This window comes from Podarcis gaigeae (assembly GCF_964106915.1).
Source record: "Podarcis gaigeae genome assembly, chromosome: 8".
Taxonomy (NCBI): domain Eukaryota; kingdom Metazoa; phylum Chordata; class Lepidosauria; order Squamata; family Lacertidae; genus Podarcis; species Podarcis gaigeae.
In genome coordinates this window covers 86422407-86444920 of record NC_139684.1, presented here as the reverse complement: position 1 = coordinate 86444920, position 22514 = coordinate 86422407, and the positions used below count along the sequence as shown (strand labels likewise).

The 22514-nt window shown below is 47.0% G+C and overlaps 1 protein-coding gene across 2 annotated transcripts in view; it reads left to right on the top strand.

The window, feature by feature from the left end:
* Positions 1-22514, top strand: part of LOC310851502 (cytochrome P450 2F5-like) — a 34087-nt gene that overhangs the window by 2083 nt on the left and 9490 nt on the right. Inside the window, exons 2-8 of one of the 2 annotated variants that reach the window (XM_083753999.1) lie at positions 7120-7934; positions 8486-8888; positions 9657-9995; positions 16454-16614; positions 17757-17933; positions 19086-19227; positions 21289-21476. In XM_083753999.1, coding sequence (XP_083610125.1) covers positions 9710-9995; positions 16454-16614; positions 17757-17933; positions 19086-19227; positions 21289-21476 — 954 coding nt within the window. In that variant the 5' untranslated portion in view covers positions 7120-7934; positions 8486-8888; positions 9657-9709. The remainder of the gene's footprint in view (positions 1-7119; positions 7935-8485; positions 8889-9656; positions 9996-16453; positions 16615-17756; positions 17934-19085; positions 19228-21288; positions 21477-22514) is intronic. The other variant, XM_083753998.1, reaches the window with a different exon arrangement.

The window sequence follows — 22514 nt, the reverse complement described above, 5'->3', positions numbered from 1 at the left end:
ATGCTACGATTCTTTGATTCTGCGCCCCATTCAGTAACAACAGCCAAGCCATGGCTCAAAATACCAGGGGCAGGCAGAGGTGGCCCATTTCCCCCCCCCCCCATAATTTTTATTGAGTTTCATACAAATATAACACATACTGTCAAACAAGTAAAACAAAAATAAAAGAACAAATAGAGCAAATAAAACGAATAAAAACAGAAAATATAACAACAAACACATAAACAACACGAATTAGTTAATTAATTAAACTTCCAACCTCATAAACATATTGTTTGACTTCCTCTAGTCCCTCCCAACTGAATTTCCTTGTATCTGAATGTAACAGTTTTCCAGTATCATGATTCAAAGACAATATTCCAATTATAATCAGATTTCCTAACTTTTCTTAACATTCTAAATTTCATTTATTTAACTAACTCCTAATTTAATCCTAGGCCTGTTTGGTACTTTCGGGTAACTTCTAATTTTTAATATTACAATATTTATTCAAATAGTCTTTAAATTTCTTCCAATCTTCTTGATATTCCTCTTCTTTCTGGTCACGGATTCTTCCAGTGAGATCAGCTAGCTCCATAAAGTCCATCATCTTCATCTGCCATTCTTCCACAGTTGGCAGAGGTCTTCCAACTGTGGCAGAGGTGGCCCATCTTGGCTACCATTGCCAGAAGGCGACAGGCCGGCATAATTTCCCTAGAATGGGGAAGGGGAGTCAATTTGTCCCCCACCCACCTTTTCCCTCATCATTTGGAAAGTGAGTCAGCATCTGGGATTAGATAAAAGAGGTTTGGGAAGCATAATCAGCTGGGGAAATGGGCACAAGACGTTGGACATAATATCATGATGGCTGACTGGGAACAGTTATGGACCACAGGTATGAAATTCATGGCATGTAATGCCTTAAGAGAGAATATAATGAAAATGATATACAGGTGGTACATGACACCAGTCAAGCTTGCAAAAATCTATCATCTGCCCAATAATAAATGTTGGAAATGTAAAGAGATCGAAGGTACATTCTTTCACCTTTGGTGGACGTGCCCAAGGATTAAGACCTTCTGGGAGATGATCTATAATGAAATGAAAAAGGTATTTAAATATACCTTTCTGAAGAAACCAGAGGCCTTTCTCCTGGGCATGGTCGGCCAATTGGTGCCAAAGAAGGACACAACTTTCTTTATGTATGCTACAACAGCAGCAAGAATACTTATTGCAAAGTATTGGAAGACACAAGATTTACCCACCCGGGAAGAATGGCAGATGAAGGTGATGGACTATATGGAACTGGCGGAAATGACTGGCAGAATCCGAGACCAGGGAGAAGAGTCGGCGGAAGAAGATTGGAGGAAATTTAAAGACTATTTACAGAAACACTGTAAAATTAATATCTGTTAGAAGGATGTTGGAATAATATTATATGATTCTAGCAGGAAGGATATAAAGGATTTGGGAATAACTGACTGTTAATTGGTGAAAGGAGGAAAAGTAAAGCTACATTATATTAAGACAATTTACAGGACAAAAATTTTAAAAGAGGGAAAGGATTTGCTGAAATAGATAGTAATAATAATAATAATAATAATAATAATAATAATAATAATAATTTATTATTTATACCCCGCCCATCTGGCTGAGTTTCCCCAGCCACTCTGGGCGGCTCCCAATCAGTGTTAAAAACAGTACAGCATTACATATTAAAAACTTCCCTGAACAGGGCTGCCTTAAGATGTCTTCTGAACGTCAGGTAATTCTTTATCTCTTTGACATCTGATGGGAGGGCGTTCCACAGGGCGGGCGCCACTACTGAGAAGGCCCTCTGTCTGGTTCCCTGTAGCCTCACTTCTCGCAATGAGGGAACCGCCAGAAGGCCCTCGGCACTGGACCTCAGTGTCTGGGCTGAACGATGGGGGTGGAGACGCTCCTTCAGGTATACAGGACCGAGGCCGTTTAGGGCTTTAAAGGTCAGCACTTTGAATCGTGCTCGGAAACGTACTGGGAGCCAATGCAGATCTCTCAGAACCGGTGTTATGTGGTCCCGGCGGCCACTCCCAGTCACCAGTCTAGCTGCCGCATTCTGGATTAATTGCAGTTTCCGGGTCACCTTCAAAGGTAGCCCCAGAATACAAAAAAGGGAGGTGTGAGGAGGTCAAGGAAATAAGCTAATGAAAGAATGGTAATGAGGAGATCTGATGCATTTTCTGTTTTGCGTTTTTGTTTTTGTTTAATGGGCCTTATTTCTCTGTTGTTGTTTTTTCCTCTTTTTTATATTGTGGCGTGTTGTTTTGTTTTTATTTTTTCTTTCTGTAATTGTTGAAACTTTAATAAATATTTTTTTTAAAAAAAAAAAAAGGGAAGCATAATCAGCTGGGGAAATCTTCCTTTTCATGACTTAAACCCTCGCTAAACAGCTGACTAGCTGATGGTTCCAGTCTGGGCAACTGTGGAATTAATTGCCCAGTCGGACTTGACAGTCAGGGCAACGAGGGGGGGACAGTGCCTGGCTGTGTGGACAGAGTTACCTGCGAAACAGCCCCATGGAGCCCTCCGTGTGCCTCACATCCCCTCTGACTTTGCAAGTTTCCCATTCCGGTTGATTGCTATTGATAGCTACTGGCCAGGATGGCATATCCTCCAACATAAGGTTACCAGATTTTTTTCAAAGAATTGGGGACACTTTTTTTCCCCAAGAGAATACAGTGGTGCCCCGCAAGAGACAAATGCCTCGCAAGACGGAAAACCCGCTAGACGAAAGGGTTTTCCGTTTTGGAGGCGCTTCGCAAAACGAATTTCCCTATGGGCTTGCTTCGCAAGACGAAAATGTCTTGCGAGTTCCTGCGGGTTTCCCCCCCCCTTCCCCCCCTTTTCCTAAGCCGCTAAGCCGCTTATCAGCTGATCCGCTGATAAGCCTCTTAACAGCTGATCGCTAAAAGCCGCTAAACCGCTAATAGCGCTAATCCCCTAAGCTGTCAATGGGCTTGCTTCGCAAGACGAAAAAACCGCTATACAAAGAGCCTCACGGAATGGATTAATTTCGTCTTGCGAGGCACCACTGTAGTAATAATAATAATAACTAATAATAATAAATTATTTATACCCTGCTGTCCCCGGCCAGAGCTGGGCTCAGGGCAGCTAACACCAGTAAAAATTACAGTAAAAACGTAATGTGGGACAACCCCAATTTAAAATACAGGTTAAAATGCAATTTAAAATTCAGCCTCATTTTAAAAGTAGCCCATAGATCACATAAAGGGAGGAAAACATAATGGTCAGACTGAGTCTAAGCCAAAGGCCAGGCGAAACAGCTCTGTCTTGCAGACACTACAGAAAGAAATCAGATCCTGCAGGGCCCTGGTTTCATGAAACAGAGTGTTCCACCAGGCTGGGGCCAGTGTTGAGAAGGCCTCGGTCCTGACTGAGGCTAATCTGACCTCCTTAGGGCCCGGGACCTCTAGGGTGTTGCTATTTATGGACCTTAATGTCCTCTGCGTGGCATACCAGGAGAGGCAGTCCCATAGGTACGTGGGTCTTAGGCCGCATAGGGCTTTAAAGGTCAAAACCAGCATCTTAAACCAGCATCATCGGGAGCCAGTGCAGCTGGAAAAGCACAGGATGAATGTGATCGCACAGCAAGGACCCTGTAAGGAGCCTCGCTGCGGCAAAAAAGTTATTTTTAAAAAGTTGCTTTTTAAAAAAATTAAGAAGTAATATCTTCTGTTCTGTGGTCTCCTCTGTTGCGCGGCCTTCCTCTGGGTCCCAGCCTGCTTTCTTGGAATGCTAGCTGCCGTGGAGTAGGCTCGGGTCCGCCTGGGCTCAGCCACATGTCCTTGCCATCCCAGAGCTCTCTTACCTCTCCTCAGCGGCGGCAGTGGCGCAGCAAGGTCGGGGCTCCCCCTCTTTTTTCTCCTTCCTCTTTCTCTCTCTTCCTTCTCCTTGTCCTCTCCTCCTTCTCCCTGCGTCGGCTCTGGGGTTTTCCTGGACCCGGAGCGCCACTGGGCAGTTGGCCGGGTGGCCGGGCGCTCTTGCTGCTGGCTTGATTTGGGTCACGGGGGGGTCAGCGGTTCCCCCAGTTGATGCGCTGGGTGTCCCCAGTTCCCCCTTGTCAGCAGCAGTCTCATCAGCCCATGCCAGCCTGGTAGCGCAGTTGGCTCTGGCAGGCTTCAGGAGCTGCCCGCTGCCATGGCGCCCGCCATTTTGTCTCACCAGAAGTCCCCATATGATGTGTCTTGTGCCGTTGAACCCATCACGCAACATTCATTCCCTACTAATAAATCTACAACACTTCAAATATACATCCGGGGAAATTAAATAAAATCCGGGGACATTCCGGGGATGGATTTTGTCCAGGGACAGATTTGTAAATCGGGGGACTGTCCCCTGGAAACGGGGACATCTGGTAACCATATCCCAACATTTCTCTGATGAAAATAGGGATGTCCCATTCCATAATTATAATCTCACTATTTATACCCCACACATCTTTCTGGGTTGCCCCAACCACCCTGGGCGGCATCACAACAACTTTCTAGTCCTGCCAAAACAGGGTGAAATCTGGAAGAGAAGGGTGAGTCTATATATTCCGAGAAATAGTATTACCTTGAGCAATTAGGGTTGAGCAACAGAAGCTTCTGGGCCAAGAAACGCGATCTGGGCCTTTCGTTAAAGATTAATCCCAGGTGAGCCGGAGCTGTCAGTGTCCTTCTGTGGAGATGGTAGGAGCAATGAAATTAAGATCAAAGAACCTGATAAGTCGGATTATCGTTTTCGTACGTTATGATGATGTGTGTTTTTTCTGTTATTAAAGTGCAAACCGCCTTTTGATCTTCAGATGAAGGGTGGCATAGGAATTTAATAATGTCATCCTTTGCAATTCCCACCGTTGGTATTTTGTTGCATCGAATTTCCCATCGCAATCAAGTATCACATCATAGAATCACAGAATCGCAGAATTGCAGAGTTGGAGTTGGGGGGGGTCCCTTCCAGCTCTACAACTGGGGGCAGTGATGTTTCTTTATATATATAATTTTTATGAAGTTTTTCTATTTTACATTTTAGACTATTCATTTCAACAACCTTCAAATATCAATGACTTCCCTTCTTCTCCTTCCATGGTTCCATTTAAAAGGTAAAGGTAAAGGTACCCCTGTCCGTACGGGCCAGTCTTGACAGACTCTGGGGTTGTGCGCCCATCTCACTCAAGAGGCCAGGGGCCAGCGCTGTCCGGAGACACTTCTGGGTCACGTGGCCAGCGTGACATCGCTGCTCTGGTGAGCCAGAGCCGCACACGGAAACGCCGTTTACCTTCCCGCTGGTAAGCGGTCCCTATTTATCTACTTGCACCCGGAGGTGCTTTCGAACTGCTAGGTTGGCAGGCACTGGGACCGAGCAGCGGGAGCGCACCCCGCCGCAGGGATTCGAACCGCGACCTTTCGATCGGCAAGTCCTAGGCGCTGAGGCTTTAACCCACAGCGCCACCTGCGTCCCACATGGTTCCATTTGCATGCCATAAATGCATATTTTACATAAACTAAGCCATTCAGTATTCCAAGATAACATCCATCAAAACTTATTTACCCTTTGAATTTATCTCAATGCTGCCAGCGTTTTCAAATGTACACAATTTTCACCCATTAAACACTTTTCATTCTTCTTTAAATGTATATTCTTCTTGTTCTCTTATTCTATAAGTTAAGTCTGCCAGCTGCGCGTATTCCATCAGTTTAAGTTACCATTCTTCTCCTCACCCGTTTTCCATTTTTGGGCCGCAGTAGTAGCATACTGTACATAAGTAGCCTTTTTGACACCTGGGAATTTCCATCTGAATTATCCCCAACGAAAAGGACTCTGTGGGAATGTGTTAAGGAATACATGAAAAAAGTCAGTGCTGGAGCTTAAAAATTAATATGCAAAAGTTTAAAAGGCGCAAGTAGATAGGATAATAATATATTAAGGATGGAATAACAAATAAAGTGAATAATGCAACGATAACAAAAATAATAGTAGGTAAAGAAGATTGCATACAGGTGGAAGGAAGTACTTAGCTGTGGGAGAGGAAGGTGAAGGGATTACGTAATTGAAATTGTTAAAGATTGGTATAGGATTTAAGAGATTTAAATTTTTATAAAGATTCTATAAGGAAAGCAGAAAGCAGAAAGAAATATCAAGTAAAGGTATCGGAGAGGAGATCAGTGTAAATGAAAACATGAGACATGGTTTTGTTACATATGATTTTATTTTGGAGTTGTCTGTTTATTTTGGAGTTGTTTGTTGTAAAGAATGTATATTATGAGAATAAAATAATAAAGGATTTGGAGAGAGAGAAAAGGACTCTGGTCTTTTTGGAAAAGTGCTTTTAAACATTTTTCTCATTTCATTATAAATTATTTCCCAATACTCTTTTACCCTTTTACAAGTCCGCCACATATGATAGAACGTACCTTCAGCCTCATTGCGTCTCCAGCATTTATCTGGTTCAGTCTTTTACATTTTAGCAAATCTAAAGGTAAAGTTAAAGGGACCCCTGACCATTAGGTCCAGTCGTGACCGACTCTGGGGTTGTGGCGCTCATCTCGCTTTACTGGCTGAGGGAATCGGCGTACAGCTTCTGGGTCATGTGGCCAGCATGACTAAGCCGCTTCTGGTGAACCAGAGCAGCGCACGGAAACGGCATTTAACTTCCCGCTGGAGCAGTACCTATTTATCTTCTTGCACTTTGACGTGCTTTCAAACTGCTAGGTTGGCAGGAGCAGGGACCGAGCAACGGGAGCTCACCCCATCGCGGGGATTCAAACCGCCGACCTTCTGATCGGCAAGTCCTAGGCTCTGTGGTTTAACCCACAGTGCCACCCGCATCCCACTAGACTTAGCAAGTCTACTGGGAGTTAAATACCATCTGTAAATCATTTTCAGTCAGCGATGCTTCTGAACCCCAGTTGCCAGAAACTACAGGAGGGGAGAGGGGGCTGCCGCTCAAATCCTGCTTGCGTAATGGGCATCCGGTTGGCCACTATGAGAACAGGATCCTGGGCCAGGTGGGCCACTGGCCTCATCCAGGAGCCAGGCCCTTGCGTTCCTACAATTCTGTGATTCAAATCTTGTGTGCCCTGTCCTTCTCTTTTGCAGCTCAGCGAGAGCTATGGCCCCATCTACACCATCCACTTGGGCTCACTGCCTTGCGTGGTCCTCTGCGGATACCAGGCGGTCAAGGAGGCCTTGGTGGACCAGGCGGATGACTTCAGCGGCCGTGGCGACTTCCCAGTCTTCTATCGCTTCACCAGGGGCAATGGTAAGAAGACGGCCCCCACCCCAAAGGTCAGCTAGCTAAGGAGGCCAGAGGGGTAGATTTAAAGACAGCAATGGGATAGAGTTAAAATGGATGTCTAGGACCAAGCTCAGCGCAGGATCTGGCCATCCCAGTATCTCCAAAATATCTCCCTCCACCCTCAGCTGAAATATCTCCAGGGAGGGTCAGCCCCAGACCTCTGCCACACCCCAGGAGACTTCTGTCTGGCTCTCAAACAACTCTTACCAGAAGGACGTGAAAGAGGGGTCAGCCCCAGGGTGTTCATCAATGACTGGGGGGCTCCTGGCTTGTGGAAAGCATCTCAGGGTCTTGGTGGACCACAAGCTGATCATGAGTCCACCGTGTGATGCAGCAACAACAAAAAGCTAATGCTGTTCTAGGCTGCATCAACAGAAGTCTAGTGTCCAGATCAAGGGAAGTCATAGTCCCGCTCTCTTCTGCCTTGGTCAGACCACACCTGGAATGCTGTGTCCAGTTTTGGGCACCACAATTTAAGGAGGATTTCGACGAGCTGGAAGGTGTGCAGAGGATGACAATTGAGAGGGTCAAGGGTCTGGAAAAGAAGCCTGATGAGGAACGGTTGAGGGAGCTGGGTAGGATTAGCCTGGAAAAGAAGAGACTGAGAAGAGAGATGGTTGTTGTTGCTGTTGTTGTTGTTGTTGTTGTTGTTGTTGTTGTTGTTTAGTCGTTTAGTCATGTCCAACTCTTCGTGACCCCATGAACCAGAACACGCCAGGCACTTCTGTCTTCCACTGCCTCCCATAGTTTGGTCAAACTCATGCTGGTAGCTTCGAGAACACTGTCCAACCATCTCATCCTCTGTTGTCCCCTTCTTGTGCCCTCCATCTTTCCCAACATCATGGTCTTTTCCAGGGAGTCTTCTCATCTCATGAGGTGGCCAAAGTATTGGAGCCTCAGCTTCAGGATCTGTCCTTCCAGGGAGCACTCAGGGCTGGTTTCCTTCAAAATGGAGAGGTTTGATCTTCTTGCAGTCCATGGGACTCTCAAGAGTCTCCTCCAGCACCAGAATTCAAAAGCATCCATTCTTCAGCGATCAGCCTTCTTTATGGTCCATCTCTCACTTCCATACATCACTACTGGGAAAACCATAGCTTTTACTATAGGGACCTTTGTTGGGCAAGGTGATGTCTCTGCTTTTTAAGATGCTGTCTAGAGAGATGATAGCCATCCTCACATATCTGAAGGGCTGTCGCATGGAAGAGGGAACAAGCTTGTTTTCTTCTGCTCTGGAGGGTAGGACTCAAACCATGGCTTCAAGTTACAGGAATGAAGATTTTGACTAAACACCAGGGAAAACTTTCTGAAAGTAAGAGCTGTTTGACAGTGGAAAGGTCTCCCTCAGGAGGTTGTGGACTCTCCTTCCTTGGAGGTTTTTAAGCAGAAGTTGGATGGCCATCTGCCATGGATGCTTGTTGAGATTCCAGCACTGCAGAGGTTTGTCGTAGATGAAGCTTGGAATCCCTTCCAACTCTACGATTCTACTAATCCAGAGGTTGCTGAACTACATCTCCCAGCAACCCGCACAGCCAAGGGTAAAGGGAGAGGAGGGGAGTTGTCGTTCAGCAACGTGGGCAAGAGGCATCAATTAGACACCCCTGCATACCTGTTGGAGGCGCAAGAAAGAAATAGGAACAATGTTTCACATGTGGTGGGAATGCCGACCTATTAAATAATTTTGAAATGAAATATATAAAGAAATCAAAAAGATGTTTAAAATATCTTTTAGTAAAAAAACAGAGGCATTCCTTTTAGGTATAATCACAAGCAATATAATCAAAGGAAAGTATTCCTCTATGCGACAACAGCTGCCAGGACGCTTATAGCAAAAAACTGGAAAGGGAGAAAAATCCCATCAATGAAAGAATGGCAAATTAAATTTTGTGAATATATACATCTGGCAATATTCACAGCATTCTTAAGGGGACAATCGGACCAAAAATTAGAAGAATGGGACTGTGTTAAAGAATATATGAAAAAACATTGTTCTGGAGTAAGTATATCGGTATGTAACAAATGAGGCTTTGCAGGGTTAAAGAAAGTGAAAAATGGTGCAAAAAGTATAAAGATAGAGGTGTTTTACATTAGACACAAGAATTTAGAAAGATTAAAAATTTTGAGGTCTCAGAACAAAAGAAGGAAGTGAATGTCTGTATATGTACGTAATGATTAGTATGATGATATAGTTTTCTTTGTAGATGTGTGTTCCTTTTGTTGTGTTTGTGTGTGTGTTTGCTTTTTGTCTTTTATTGTTTGTACTGCTTTGTTTTGGATTTTATGTTTGTAATTTTTGTTGTAATTCTGCATTGAATTTTTTTTAAAAAAATTAAATAATTAGCCACCCCTGGCTTTCATGGCCTCCCAAGCCACCTCCCTCACATTGGCTTCCAGATGGGCTGCCCCTCAGGAAGGTCTTGGGGTGTCCCCTTGGAGCGGAAGGGAGGAAATCAGCTTTGGGCAGGGAGACCAACCACCCAGACCCCCCTCCATGCCCCCCTTGACCCACGGCTCCCCATGACTTCTACAGGCATCGCCTTCTCCAATGGGGAGAAGTGGAAGGTCCTTCGCCGCTTCGCTCTGCACACCCTGAAGAACTTTGGAATGGGAACGAGCAGCATTGAAGGCCGGATCCAGGAGGAGGCCCAGTTCCTGGTCCAGGAGTTCAAGAAAACTGGTGGTGAGTCCTTGCTTGGTGGGCGGGAGAGGATTTCGGAAAAGGAGGTGGCTACTATCCAGGACGGCTTTGCTCTGCCTCCTCCATGATTGGAGATATGGATGCCGGACTAGAAGGGCTCCCTTTGGCCTGATGCGACAAGCTCTTCTTCTGTTCCTATGGAACCTCCAGCTCCAGGGGCAGTCTATCTTGAGCCCTAGGTTCCTTATGAGAAGAGGATGCTGGCCTAGATGGGCCCCCTCTGGCCTGATCCAGCCACCAGGCTCTTCAGGTATTCTTAGGATCACTCTACGGCATGGGAAGCTACACTTTCCTCCACTTTCCCCATTTTTCAGAGCTGTGATTTGAGGTGCAGGCCAGCATGGTGTAGTGGTTAAGAACGGTGGACTCGTAATCTGGTGAACCGGGTTCGCTTCCCCGCTCCTCCACATGCAGCTGCTGAGTGACCTTGGGCTAGACACGCTTCTTTGAAGTCTCTCAGCCCCACTCACCTCACAGAGTGTTTGTTGTGGGGGAGAAAGGGAAAGGAGACTGTTAGCCGCTTTGAGACTCCTTCGGGTAGTGATAAAGCAGGATATCAAATCCAAACTCCTCCTCCTCCTCCTCTTCTTCTTCTTCTTCTTCTTCTCACCTGGCAAGAGATGCAGGAAGGGTGCAGGCAGGGCTGAGCCTCTTTTAGATGCAGAGAGACCCCCTCAAAGGGCAGGGCTGGTCCCAGGATTGGTCACACCACATGGCCCAAAGCTGCTCTTGGGAGGGAGGGTGGAGCTGTGGGCGAGGACCTCTTTATCTGTTTGCTTTGAGGTCCCCCAAGGAAGGAACCCCTCTGGCACCCTCAAGGTCTCCTCGTCCTCTTGGAAATTAAAAACCTAGTAAAAACATTACATAATAAAAGAGCAGAATCATATTTATTAGGAATTTTGAATGGAGACATCCCGAATGACAGAATTAATATTTTCTTGTACGCGACCACAGCAGCGAGAATGTTGATTGCCAATAATTGGAAATTATGTTCCAACCAAAGAATGGTTGAATAAATTTAGCAAATACTTGGAATTAGCAAAGTTGACTGATTCGATAAGACAAAAACCAAAAAATGTAATCCAGAAACAATGGAAATGTCTAAATGATTATTTATGTAGACACGGATTAAATGTAAGGTTTTGGTTGTGTTTAGAATAGATTTATGAAAGATTTAGATACTTATTGATTAGAATATTTGTGTGAGATTGTATGGGGGAAATACAGAATAACAGATACAATCTTGCTTAAAATGTATATAGGAAGTGCAGTGTAAGCGATGGAAGTCAATCAGCGAAATTTTATTATTATTTTCATATTGAGATATTTGTAAAATAAATTTGGAAGAAATTCTTCCAACTTTATTTCTTCTTTTCTCTTTATTTCTTCTTCTTTTTTTCTTTTCTCTTTTGTTCCTTTTTTCATATATATGTGCTTATTTGAAATACCGTATATTTTGCTCCATAAGACGCACTTTTTCTTCCTAAAAAGTAAGAGAAAATGTCTGTGCCTCTTATGGAGCGAATGCATGGTCCCTGGAGCTGAATTGCCATGGGGCAAAAAGCAGGTCATGGTTTTTTGGTGTGTGTTTTTTTGAAAGAGGGAAGTGGGTGTTGAAACAAAGCTGCTGATCGTTTGCCAATCAAGGAGAGAGATAAGGGACACTAGAGATAAAGGAGGCTGCCTGGGAGGGGGCTGCAATGGCGCAAAAATGTGGTTACAAAGCACGGGTCCTCAGGATCCTCAGGATTTTTGCATTGGGTCACCCCAAATTCACCATCAGATCACGTGTCTGTGGCCACAGCATGAACCACAAAAATCATACATCCACTGTTTCATTCAGAATATTTTTTTTCTTGTTTCCCTCCTCTAAAAACTAGGTGTGTCTTATGGTCAGGTGCGTTTTATGGAGCGAAAAATACAGTGTGTGTATATGTGTGTGTATGTATATGTATATGTATATATATATATATATATATATATATATATATATATATATATATGCTTTCGTAGATTTTCACGGGTACAGGAATGCAGGTTTTGGTGTCCTCGGGTGTCTTCCCGTGTAAAAGTTGGGGTGTCTAGGCGACGTTTCGACGAGGTCTCACTCGTCATCTTCAGGCTGGTGCTTTCGGCTTCTTGTTACTGGAACAGAGCGGGATCTCAATGTTTGAGTTCCTATAAATACTGTAGAGGGGGTGTGGTGTCTAGCCTCCAATGTTCTGGGCAGAGAGGAAGTTCCCAGGCTAGTGTGCCTTTTCTTCTTTTGTTCCTTAATTACTTGAGAGATACCTTGAGTGATTTCTTGAGTGATATCCTGAGTACCACTTAGGTGGGTCATTAGGTGTGGATTAGTTGCTAAAGTCTTTGTGTCTTGACCTCTTGAACTTTGTGAAGAGTTTTCCTGAGAAGATGGCTGTATTGCACTTAGTTGTGCTTTGGCTTGGCTTCGTGTATAGGGGCGAGCTGTGGTTTTGTGGCTTGTGTCAGCCAGATCTGTGTAGGGATTGCAGGGGGGTGCAGCATCCGGAGGTGCCACCATGGATTGGCTACTGGATGGTGTCAGTAATTCATCTGTGGAGAGGGTCTGGGTTTGGGTCTGGTGTGGTTGATTGGTGTTGGCGTTCTGTGTGCCTCTGGATCTGGTGTCAGTTTTTGTGGGGAGGGCTAATTTCCAGATGTCTGGCAAGCGGGATGTGTCGTCACGCTTGTTCATGTTGTGAGGGTGTTTCTCTATCTCGATGGCTTCCATGATTATTCTCTTGTGGTGATGTTCCGTGTTAAAGAGCAATTTGGAATCTGCAAAATTAATTTCGTGTCCTGTTTCTTTCATGTGTTGGAAAAGAGAGGAAGTTTTTTCTTCTTTTTTGACGGCATTCTTGTGTTCTGCGATACGTGCATTTATTCGTCTGTTTGTTTGTCCAATGTACGTGGCTGGGCAGACTTTGCAGGGTATTTCATAGATCCCTTGGTTTTCCAACTGGATTTTATCCTTGGGGTTTCTGAGGATATTGGCTATTTTTTGGTTGGTGCAAAAGGCTGTTTTGATATTGTGTTTATGGAGGATTTTGCTAATTTTATCTGTAGTGCCCTTGATATAAGGAAGGAGGGCCATGCCATTGTTTTCTTCTGTGTCTTGGTTTTTGGGGGGTGTTTCCTTTTGGATTAGCTTCGTAATCCTGTTTTGCTGGTATCCATTGGCAATTAACACATTTGAGAGATTCTGTAACTCAGTTGTCAAGTGGTCTTTGTCAGCCAGGCGTTTGGTTCTGGAGATGAGAGTCTTGGCTACGGAGTTTATTTGTGCAGGGTGGTGGTGTGATTGTGCATGTAAGTAGCGGTTGGTGTGTGTTTTTTTCTGGTAGATAGTGTGTCCTAGGGAGCCATCAGGTTTTTTGTAGATTAGGACGTCAAGGAAGGGAAGTTGGTTGTTGGCTTCTATTTCCATAGTGAATTGTATTTTGGGGTGTAAGTTGTTGAGATGTGTGAGGAAGCTATCCAGTTTTTCCTTCCCGTGTGGCCAAATTACAAAGGTGTCGTCAACATATCTGAGCCAAAGTTTGGGTTTGTGTTCTGACTTGTCTAAAGCATTGGTTTCAAAGTGTTCCATGTACAGGTTTGCGATGACCGGTGAGAGGGGTGATCCCATAGGTGCTCCTTCTATCTGTTTGTATCTTTGTCCATTGTGGATGAAGTACGTGTTGGTTAGGCAGTAGTCCGATGTGTTCATCACCACTGTGGCATTACCTTTGTCTGCTGGGAGAATGATTATGTTGTTGTCTTTCCTCAGGTTGGTGAGTGCTTTCTGTTCTTCTTTGTGTAAATTGCTTCTGGGTGGTTTGCTGGAGCAGAGGATGTTGGTGACTTCAAGTCTGATTTTATTGGCTTCATCTGGGTTGAATTTGGTTAGGCTAGCTTCGACTCCGCATATGATGTTTTCCGTGGGGATGCGTCTCGGGGCGACTGCAAAGTTGAAACCTTTTGAGAGTACTTTGGTTTCAGTTGTGGTGAGGATCCTGTCTGATATGTTATGTATTGTTTGTTTCATGGGTTGCTGTGGAGGGTGGCCGGGCTTCTGGCGTTTCTCTAGTTTGTGGAGTTTGTTGGTGTGTGTGTCTGTCTTATGTGAGGTCTCCGTTTCAGCTCTCCAGACGGCTAGTTGTTTGCATTTGTCCCAGAGTGCAGGGTGGATTTTGTTACAGAGTTTGAGGTGAAGAGTGAGTAGATCTTTGTTGGTTTGGTCTAGTAGGTATCTTTTCTTGTGTAGTTCGTTTCTGATTAGGGATAGTTCAGTTCGTTTCAGGATCCTTTCGGTGGCCGGGGTTTTAGAATGGAATTTAAGTTGGAAGCATGTGGGAATTAATTTGTTGTCTCGGCAGTTGCGTAGGAACAAGAGATCACATAAGATGGTGGCTCTTCGGACTTCTAGTTTCTCGTAGGTTCTTGTCAGCTGGAAGGTTTCCTCCCCGTAGAGGTAAGATATTTGCTTTCGTAGATTTTCACGGGTACAGGAATGCAGGTTTTGGTGTCCTCGGGTGTCTTCCCGTGTAAAAGTTGGGGTGTCTAGGCGACGTTTCGACGAGGTCTCACTCGTCATCTTCAGGCTGGTGCTTTGAAGCCTTGACAGCTATTCAAAACAAATACAATCCCCCCGAATACATCTTGGACCTGACCAACCACTGCCTAACCAACACGTACTTCATCCACAATGGACAAAGATACAAACAGATAGAAGGAGCACCTATGGGATCACCCCTCTCACCGGTCATCGCAAACCTGTACATGGAACACTTTGAAACCAATGCTTTAGACAAGTCAGAACACAAACCCAAACTTTGGCTCAGATATGTTGACGACACCTTTGTAATTTGGCCACACGGGAAGGAAAAACTGGATAGCTTCCTCACACATCTCAACAACTTACACCCCAAAATACAATTCACTATGGAAATAGAAGCCAACAACCAACTTCCCTTCCTTGACGTCCTAATCTACAAAAAACCTGATGGCTCCCTAGGACACACTATCTACCAGAAAAAAACACACACCAACCGCTACTTACATGCACAATCACACCACCACCCTGCACAAATAAACTCCGTAGCCAAGACTCTCATCTCCAGAACCAAACGCCTGGCTGACAAAGACCACTTGACAACTGAGTTACAGAATCTCTCAAATGTGTTAATTGCCAATGGATACCAGCAAAACAGGATTACGAAGCTAATCCAAAAGGAAACACCCCCCAAAAACCAAGACACAGAAGAAAACAATGGCATGGCCCTCCTTCCTTATATCAAGGGCACTACAGATAAAATTAGCAAAATCCTCCATAAACACAATATCAAAACAGCCTTTTGCACCAACCAAAAAATAGCCAATATCCTCAGAAACCCCAAGGATAAAATCCAGTTGGAAAACCAAGGGATCTATGAAATACCCTGCAAAGTCTGCCCAGCCACGTACATTGGACAAACAAACAGACGAATAAATGCACGTATCGCAGAACACAAGAATGCCGTCAAAAAAGAAGAAAAAACTTCCTCTCTTTTCCAACACATGAAAGAAACAGGACACGAAATTAATTTTGCAGATTCCAAATTGCTCTTTAACACGGAACATCACCACAAGAGAATAATCATGGAAGCCATCGAGATAGAGAAACACCCTCACAACATGAACAAGCGTGACGACACATCCCGCTTGCCAGACATCTGGAAATTAGCCCTCCCCACAAAAACTGACACCAGATCCAGAGGCACACAGAACGCCAACACCAATCAACCACACCAGACCCAAACCCAGACCCTCTCCACAGATGAATTACTGACACCATCCAGTAGCCAATCCATGGTGGCACCTCCGGATGCTGCACCCCCCTGCAATCCCTACACAGATCTGGCTGACACAAGCCACAAAACCACAGCTCGCCCCTATACACGAAGCCAAGCCAAAGCACAACTAAGTGCAATACAGCCATCTTCTCAGGAAAACTCTTCACAAAGTTCAAGAGGTCAAGACACAAAGACTTTAGCAACTAATCCACACCTAATGACCCACCTAAGTGGTACTCAGGATATCACTCAAGAAATCACTCAAGGTATCTCTCAAGTAATTAAGGAACAAAAGAAGAAAAGGCACACTAGCCTGGGAACTTCCTCTCTGCCCAGAACATTGGAGGCTAGACACCACACCCCCTCTACAGTATTTATAGGAACTCAAACATTGAGATCCCGCTCTGTTCCAGTAACAAGAAGCCGAAAGCACCAGCCTGAAGATGACGAGTGAGACCTCGTCGAAACGTCGCCTAGACACCCCAACTTTTACACGGGAAGACACCCGAGGACACCAAAACCTGCATATATATATATATATATATATTCGCAATATTTTGCTTATATTTTGTAAATATAAGGACTCCTCTTCCTCTCTACGCACAGGGGCTCCCTTCGACCCCATCAACCCCGTTTGCCGAGCCGTCTCCAACGTCATCTGCGCCGTGGTGTTTGGCCAGCGCTACGAATACCAAGACGCCAACTTCCTCACCCTCCTGGACCACTTCAATGAGAACTTCAAGATCATGAGCTCCATCTGGGGAGAGGTGAGGAGGGGCCTGGGAAGAGGGTGGGTACCAGCATCGGAGGAGACCCACTGGCTGCTCTCCACCCCTTTGGGGCTAAAACTCACAGAAACGTGGAGCTGGAAGGGACAATAAGAGTCATCTAGTCCAACCCTCTGCAAGCCAGGAAACACAACTAGGGAATATCGTCTGCTTAAAAACCCCCACACTGAACAAATTTGAATCAGGTCATTCAGGGTCTCTTCTCCCCACCTGACTCCAAAGGAAAATTGATGTTGGGGGAAAATGGCTGTCACTTCCAAGGTTCCAACAAATTGCCTCTGTGAGAGTGAGGCAGCTCCCATTGGGGTTATTATTATTTACCTATATTTATTTATAACATGAAAGGGACACGGGTGGCACTGTGGGTTAAACCACAGAGCCTAGGGCTTGCCGATCAGAAGGTCGGCGGTTCGAATCCCCACGACGGAGTGAGGTCCCGTTGCTCAGTCCCTGCTCCTGCCAACCTAGCAGTTCGAAAGCACACCAAAGTGCAAGTAGATAAATAGGTACCACTCCGGCGGGAAGGTAAACGGCATTTCCATGCCCTGCTCTGGTTCGCCAGAAGCGGCTTAGTCATGCCGGCCACATGACCCGGAAGCTGTACGCCGGCTCCCTCACCCAATAAAGCGAAATGAGCGCCGCAACCCCAGAGTCGGCCACGACTGGACCTAATGGTCGGGGTCCCTTTACCTTTTTATTTATAAGATGACACAGTATGATAACAAATGTCACATCAAATAAAAGTAGGATCATAGAATCATAAAATTGAGAGGCAGGGCATAAATAATAATAATACAGTGGTACCTCGGGTTAAGTACTTAATTCGCTCTGGAGGTCCGTTATTAACCTGAAACTGTTCTTAACCTGAAGCACCACTTTAGCTAATGGGGCCTCCTGCTGCCGCCGTGCTGCCGGAGCACAATTTCTGGTCTCATCCTGAAGCAAAGTTCTTAACCTGAAGCACTATTTCTGGGTTAGCGGAGTGTGTAACCTGAAGCGTATGTAACCTGAAGCGTATGTAACCCAAGGTACCACTGTAATAATAATAATAATAATAATAATAATAATAATAATAATAATAATTTTATTATTATTACCTCTCCTTCTCCCCGTTTCCCCAGCTCTACAACATCTTCCCCAGACTCATGGACGTCCTGCCGGGGCCCCATCACCAAATCTTCCGCAACTTTGAGAAACTGCGTCAGTTTATCGCAGAGCGCATTCGGTGCCACCAAAAGGATTTGGACCCCAACACCCCTCGGGACTTCATCGACTGCTTCCTCATCCGCATGGAGCAGGTACCTCCAAGGAGGGGGGTCCAGCTGCCCCCAGGACACCCACCCACCCCAGCACCCAAAAGCCTTCAGCCGCCACCAGCCATCACCCCTGCTGTTCAATTTGTTTGGGGTAAAACCCCTGCCCTGAGGTCTCCAGTAGGCTATCAGCGCCTTGTCTACTATTCATTTGTTTGATTCATAAAATTTAGGCACACCTTGTTTTGAAACAGGAACCAAGCAAACTTCCAAGTAGTTTACAAAAGAAAAGAAAAGAAACAATAGAATTATTACCGTACTGTTCCATCTATAAGACGCCCCCATTTAAGAAATGGGGGGGTCTATCTGTGTATAAGACGCCCCCAAATTTTGGACATTGTTTTTTTAGGGGGGGAAACCTAGTCTTATACACGGAAAAATACGGTAGTTTTAAAAAATCAACAGCAATAGTTTAAGACATTGTAAAAGTTAAAATAGCAATGGATTGGATTTCTAAACATTTGGGTAAAAGGTAAAGGGACCATTAGGTCCAGTCATGGCCGACTCTGGGGTTGCGGCGCTCATCTCGCTTTATTGGCCGAGGGAGCCAGCGTACAACTTCCGGCTCATGTGGCCAGCATGACTAAGCCGCTTCTGGCGAACCAGAGCAGCGCACAGAAACGTCGTTTACCTTCCCACCCGAGTGGTACCTATGTATCTACTTGCACTCTGACGTGCTTTCAAACTGCTGGGTTGGCAGGAGCTGGAACCGAGCAACGGGAGCTCACCCCGTCGCGGGGATTCGAACCGCCAACCTTCTGATCGGCAAGTCCTAGGCTCTGTGGTTCAACCCACAGCGCCACCTGCATCCCTCTAAACACCTGGGTTTGCCTAAACAAGTGCAGAGAAGGTGCCTGCCTGGTGTCAATTGGCAGGGAGTTCCAAAGTTCAGGTGCTGCCACACTAAAAGACCGATTTCTTGCAGATGCGGAACAAGAGTTACGTGGCACCCGTAGTCACGCCAGTTCCGCCAATCAACGTGGTCGAGTGGGCATATAGAATCAGAGAACTGCAGAATTGGAGGGCACCCCAGCGCTGCAATATCACAAAGAAGGGGGGAGCCAAGCTTTCCCCCGCAGGAGAACACAATCCGCAATCCATCCTTGCGCATGCGGCCTCCCCTCTGCTCTCTTTCAGGAAAAGCAAGACCCTCTGAGCTACTTCCACACGGAGACGCTGGTGATGACCACCCACAACCTGTTTTTCGGGGGCACCGAAACCACCAGCACCACCCTGCGCTACAGCTTCCTCATCCTCATGAAGCACCCCGAAGTTGCAGGTGAGTGGGGGGAGCTGCGACCCCCACATTGTGGGGGGGGGCGGACCGGATGACCGTTTGGGGCCGTCCCAACGTGCCATGCTGCTGGGCTGCTTCTGGGCGGCAGAAACCTCAGAGGCAGGAGGTGGGAACAGCGGAGATGTGTGGAGGGGACCGGGGCCCACCTTGACCTACGGACCTCCTGCATGGAGCTCCCTGCTGTCCTCCGCCTCCTCCCGGGGCTCTGGCGCTTCCTTCTGCTGCCGGCCCCCCTCTGCCGTCTCCTGGGCGGCGCGTCCCAGGGCTGGCTCCAGCATGTCCCGTTGCAGGCATGGCGGCTTTTTGGAGCGGCGCATGTCAGCTGTTGGTCGTGGAGGCAACTCCCGTTGGCTTGTCATGATCATGTAGAAGTGCAACCTGGGAGGAAGGGAACAGTTGCCATTGCGGCTCATTGCCTGTCTCGCTCGCCAACAGGCCCACAGTGTGGCCTCTTGCAGATAGACAGTAATTGTACTACTCTCCACTTCTCGTGTCCATTAAGTATCTGGTCAACACGTGGCCTAGACTGGTTCCCTGCAGCCCAAACTTAAGGTCCACCAATGACAACATTTTGGAGGTCCCAGGTCGCAAGGTGGTTAGATTGGTCTCAACTAGGGCCAGGGCCTTTTCAGTACTGGCCCCGACTTGGTGGAATGCTCTGTCACAAGAGACCAGGGCCCTGCAGGACCTGATATCTTTCCGCAGGACCTGCAAGATAAAGCTGTTCCGCCTGGCCTTTGGTTTGGACTCAGTCTGACCCTCCCCTTACGGTCTTGATTTATCGGCTACTTTTAAAATGAGGCTGCATTTTAAATGGCATTTTAAACTGTGTTTTAAACTGGTTCCCCACCCCCTATTATGTTTTTACTGTGATTTTATTGGTGTTAGCCGCCCTGAGCCCGGCTCTGGCTGGGGAGGGCGGGGTATAAATAAATTATTATTATTATTATTATTATTATTATTATTACTATTATTATTATTATTACTATTATTGTCAGGGACGCAGCGGGAGCACAGGGAGGGGAGGAGATGGAGAGCGAGGGGGAGCAATCCGAGGGCAGCGTAGGAGAAGATGACAGTAGCCCGAGAGATTCCATGAGCCTCTCCAGCGAATCGGAAGATTCACAGAAGGGGGCGCCGATGGCCAGGGCAAGGGGGGTCCCAAGGGGGACACCCCAGAAGCAAGGGGCCAGCGGGGACTCCCAGAGCAGCAGTTGGAAATCAGGACCAGCTTCCCCACCAGAGCGTAGTGGGGGGGAAGAGTCCCAGGTATCAGGGCCAGCGTATTCACCACCAGCGAGAGAAGATGAGTCAGGGCTGACCACGCCTCCAGCGGAGAGCGAGGGAACGGTCAAGAGGAAGGTTGACGGCTGGGCGCGCGCGCCAAGTTCAAATGTACAGGCGAGCGGCACAGCAGGTAGCCCGGATAGGGAACCAGGTCCTAAAGCCCGCCGGAAGGAGGGGCAAGAATCAGGGGGGTCAGCGTCAGAAGAGTCCAGAAAGGATGAAACCCCAGCGGGCAGGAGGGCCCAGAAGAGGAAGGAGCTAAACAAGAGGTGGAGCAAGGCTAGAGTCTTAAACTGGTGTGGAAGGGGAGGAGATTCAGACAGAACTTCGCCGGTCTAGACTTTGAGACGTAGAGCTGCACGCTGCGGCTTTGAAATGGAAACTGAACTTCAATAAAGACTTTTGTACATAACTACAGCCGGGTGTTGGTCCTTTGTGAGCTGGGACCTAGGGGCGGCTCTGACAATTATTATTATATGTTTCAAAAGGAAAGCTGGCAGAAGGCAAGCGCTAGGCGGCTGGGCACACAGGACACCTGCTTGGCATGCAGAATGTCCCGGCGGCTGCAGTACCTGGCAGCATCTCCGAGGAGGGATGGGAGAACCAGGTGCCCTCCTAATGTTGCAGGACTACAGTTCCCAGTGGGGTTAGCGGTTAGGGGCAAAGGGAGTTTCCTGCATTGCTGTGATTGTGAGTTCAAGCACTGGGTTCAAGAACCATCGCCTCCTCCTCTTCCTCCTGTCCATCTCCCCGCAGCTCGAGTCCACCAGGAGATTGACCACGTGATCGGGCCGGACCGCCCCCCCTGCCTGGCTGACCGCAAGCACATGCCCTACACAGAGGCCGTCCTCTACGAGATCCAGCGCTACATCAGCATCCTGCCCATGGGGCTCCCTCGCGCCGTCACCCGCGACACCCCCTTCAGGGGCTTCCTGCTGCCCAAGGTCAGAAGAAGAAGAACCCCAGCCCAGTTCCCTTCACTGCAAAGAGGCCCTCCTGATGTTGCTGGATCATAGCTGTCAAGCGTCCCTTATTTGGCGGGAAAGTCCCTTATCCCAGCGCCGTGTCCCGCTGCTGTTCCTTATTGATGATGTCCCTTCAATTACCCGGGTTTCAAAGGAAGCAGCTCCTCTCCCTCCCTCCCTCCCTGCCGGCCAGGGAGGAGGGAGGCTCCAACTGTGTTGCTTGGCTGGGTTGCTCACCCAATAAGGAGTCTCAGAACAACTGGGGGGTGGAGCTTGCATGCCTTGTGCCAATCAAATTGGCCGCATTCCCTGGGGACTCGCCTTTGCTCAGCGCTTCCCAGCGGAGAGGTGACGGTGGTTTTCCTTGCCGCATCCCCTTTGCCGGGTTGCTGCGCTGTGGGAACCACCGCTTGAGGCTTCGTTTGGCTGCTGGTTGACTAAAATCCTTATTTTGGCTGCTGATCCCTTATTTTCGAGGCTGCTGGTCCCTTATTTTCAAATCTGTAAGTTGACAGCTATGTGCTGGCTGTCAAACTTCCCCCTCCCACCCCAGCTCACAGGGTTGGGCTAGAGGACCCTTGGGTCTTGGCTATTTCACAGATGAGTTGGGCTGTAGAAGGCGTGCTGGGGAGACCACACATTCAAGAAACACAAAAGTAACTTTTGCTTGGTTTAATAACAAAAACAAAAACTCTTTTTTCCACTAAATTACATTATATCAATAAGTGTGACCCATTCACCAAGCCATCCACCAGGGTACTGAGAGAGCTACATGCTGCTCTTTATATACTATACCCAACAGCTTAATTAACATAACTTAACAGCATCTGTTGTTGGACGCGGCTGGCGCTGGACCTGCCGATCAGAAGGTCTGAGGTTCGAATCCCCGCAACAGGGTGAGCTCCTGCCCACCTAGCAGTTTGAAAGCACATCAAAGTGCAAGTAGATAAATAGGTACCGCTCCGGCGGGAAGGTAAACGGCGTTTCCGTGCGCTGCTCTGGTTCGCCAGAAGTGGC